General features: G+C 37.7%; 1 protein-coding gene across 1 annotated transcript; it reads right to left on the reverse strand.

Moving 5' to 3' along the window:
* Window positions 1–717: 717 nt before the first annotated feature.
* Window positions 718–2,338, reverse strand: LOC131325180 (bZIP transcription factor 44-like). The gene has a single exon (XM_058357288.1). The coding sequence runs from the start codon at window positions 1,453–1,455 to the stop codon at window positions 997–999; it is 459 nt and encodes a 152-aa protein (XP_058213271.1). The 5' UTR covers window positions 1,456–2,338; the 3' UTR covers window positions 718–996.
* Window positions 2,339–3,212: the final 874 nt, after the last annotated feature.

The following is a 3,212-nucleotide window of genomic DNA, read 5'->3' on the forward strand; positions in this document are numbered from 1 at the left end:
GAGAGAGAGAGAGAGAGAGAGACAGAGACAGACAGCTTAAAAAGTCTTGTACACTTTCTAATATCGAGTATCAAATTTTTTAACAGCCGTTAAATAAGGTTAAAAGTATCTTAACGTCGTCTTCGACCATTGTTTAACTTCGTCAATAGTATTTTCTTATGGTTTCAAATCAATCAACCTCAATAATAAATAATCAAAAAACCTTTCAAGTCGATATTGTTATTTTTGCATAAGTAGGACTATAAATTACATTAAACTCATAAAACCCCCCCAATTCCAATTCCAATCAAAAGAAACCCCATAACAACTCCCCTACTTTTTCCTTGATATCTTCTCCAAGAGTTCAAATCCTCCGCCCAAAAGTGCTTGTACACCATGGCGGTGGTTTTTCGGCCATTAATCATATCACAATTTATACATCTTCCAAGATTCTCAATTGATTTTATTCAAAAAGTCTACCCCACTGTTCTCATTCATCTCTTATCCCACTGTTCTCATTCATCACTCTCAATCTCACCATTTTAAAGTGTTTTAGACGGTCCGAATTTTATAATTTTGACTATTAATTGCCGAGACGAATGATGAGATTGAGCGCTGCGGTGAAAAGAGCGAAGAAACAGAACAGTGGAATAGACTTGCTGGATTTTATTATTATTGATAATAAACCACAACACACCTATACAAACATTTTAGATAGAAAAGAGCGGAGAAACAAAATAGTGGAATAGACTTGCTGGATTTTACTATTATTGATAATAAACCACAACACACCGATACAAACATTTTAGATAAAGGACTTGAGGGGCATTTCTCGGAGATGCGCTACACGTGTGTAATGCACTATCCGACACGTTCATCTCTATAATCTAATAGTTCAGAACTAATAATCCAGAAAATTCTGCAAATCTAATAATTAAAAATACTTTTAAATGACTTAATTATGCACGACACGTCCAGCTCCTCTCTCTCTCTCTCTCTCTCTCTCTCTCTCTCTCATCAATAATGCAGCATCCCTGCAGGGGCCATAACGGGCTGATTCCAGTACAAATAATTCCGAGGGTCATCAACAGCAAACCCATTCATACTCCCCTCGGCACCAAAACAACCACTCCCAGCACTCAGGCAACCAATGATCTGCTCCAGACCCTCCAGCCTATAGCTAAGCTCAATCACCTGAGCTCTCAAAACCGAATTTTCGCCCTCAATTTTCAAACAGAGCCGAGTGGTGCACTCAACCCCCGTCGCCAACCGATTGTTCTCTCTCGTCAGCCGAGCCGCCTCCGCCGTCAGATCGTCCAGGTGCTTCTGTTTCTTCACCCGGGACCGCCTCGCCGATTCCCGATTCGACTCGGTCCTCTTCCTCTTCCTCTGTTCCATTAGTTTATGAAGGTTTTCGTCGGAAACAGAGTTCTGAAGCAGAGATGATCCCGATGATGTTCCACTTGAAGAACCCATTTATAATTAAACCTCAAAACGTGCAAATTTTTTAGTTTTTTTTAATACTAATTTAAGTGGGATCTATTCGAAACCAAGCAGGACCCAGATTTTGTACTACACTAATACAGCTATATATTTGTATATATTGGTAACTGTTATTATGAAATGTAATAGAACCAGTAGAGGAAGACAACTGAGAAGGATTGAACGAGGTGGGTCCTGTGTCTGTACGTGGAATTTATCATACACCCGAAAAGCAAGAGCTCACTGATGATTGGAGACATGAAATTCAAACATCAAGAACAGGGGATTGAGCATTTATGGTTAAATTAATAAATTAATGGAAGATTCCAGCAAAGTAGGAGAATTCTACTGAAGGTTGGGATTTTTGGGATTTTTCGAAGGAAAAGAGGGAATTTGTCGAGAAACTTGAAATGGGTTGCTTGTTTTGGGGCAAAACATTTGATCTTTTACAGTGGAGAAGTATGAGGTGCAACTGGGTTCTTGATTTTGGATCGAAAAGAAGAGAAGAGCTTCAGTTTCTTCAATGGTGAGAAATCTCAGTCACTGGAAACTAGAAGCAGCAGAGTGGTGTTAAAGATTGATGAGAGAGAGGGAGAGAGGGGAGGGGGAAGAGGTTCGTGAGGCAAAGGCGTGGGATTTATAGAACAGAGAAATGGTGAGGATTAGTTGTTTCTAGAATTTATTTATTTTTTTAAATGAAAAAAAAAAGTAGGGAAAATGGAAAGAGATTCTACCAAGAAAAGTTGGTTTGGGTGTCAAAAAAGAAAAGCCAAGAAAGTTGTTCCCACGATATGGAGTACTAGACTACTGGGACTGGAGTCTGAAAAGGATCTACTTTTGCAAAATACTCCTAAGTTTTCGTAAACTATAGATTCGCCCTCAATTTGGAAAATTACAAATTCCCCATGTTACATTACAAATTACTTTTCTTGTCATAATGTAACCGCTAGGAAATTCGATGGAATCTATCTGGCACCATAAAAATCCTAATTACAATGGACCACACAGACATTGTTCCTTTGTAGCTTGTGAAAGGTTACAAATTTGTAAAAACAACCTTTCACAGTCTACGAAGACAGTTTGATCTATTGCAATTGTGATCAGATGACGTCAGACAGTTTCCGTCTAACTTTCTAGCAGCTACATCACGACAGTGGAGTAATCCGTTATGCTACAGGGTGTAGTAATATTCCAAACCCGATGAGGCACTCTGTAATTTTTAGAAACCTTGAGGGTGATTTTTGTCATTTACCCGAAGAATGAATATTCTAGGAGACGATTCGATTTATGATGATACCCTTATTTCTATACGTAAAAAAGTTGAAAAAAAGAAAGAAGGAATAAAAAGGCAAAACAAAGACTTTGGCCAATTGAAGTGTCAAAAAAGTTTGTTCCACCAGAAAAAAAGTCACACAAAAAAAAGTGCACACTGCCTAGCTTACTTTTGATGGATTGTAGGCCACATAGGTGTTTTCATTTTTATGCATTATTTTACTAGTTTTTCTTTCTGATTTGTTTCCCCTTCTGGATCATGTGTTTTGGATTTTGTAATGCATAATACGAATCCACACAATACCCTTCAAGAAGATATATTCTGCACATTATTACTCAAATAACTTTACAAAAATAAATAAATAAATAAATAAGCCACTTATCTTATTTCTGCCAAAATAGACCTAAAATCACTTATGCTTCAGATTTTCAATATTAACAAAGGCGACTCCTTCCTAAAGGGCGATCTTATTCAGCAA

The sequence above is a fragment of the Rhododendron vialii genome, chromosome 5a (assembly GCF_030253575.1).
Source record: "Rhododendron vialii isolate Sample 1 chromosome 5a, ASM3025357v1".
NCBI lineage: Eukaryota > Viridiplantae > Streptophyta > Magnoliopsida > Ericales > Ericaceae > Rhododendron > Rhododendron vialii.

Coding starts and splice junctions, on each gene's coding strand:
- LOC131325180 (XM_058357288.1), bottom strand. CDS start 1,455: ATGGGTTCTTCAAGTGGAACATCATCGGGATCATCTCTGCTTCAGAAC.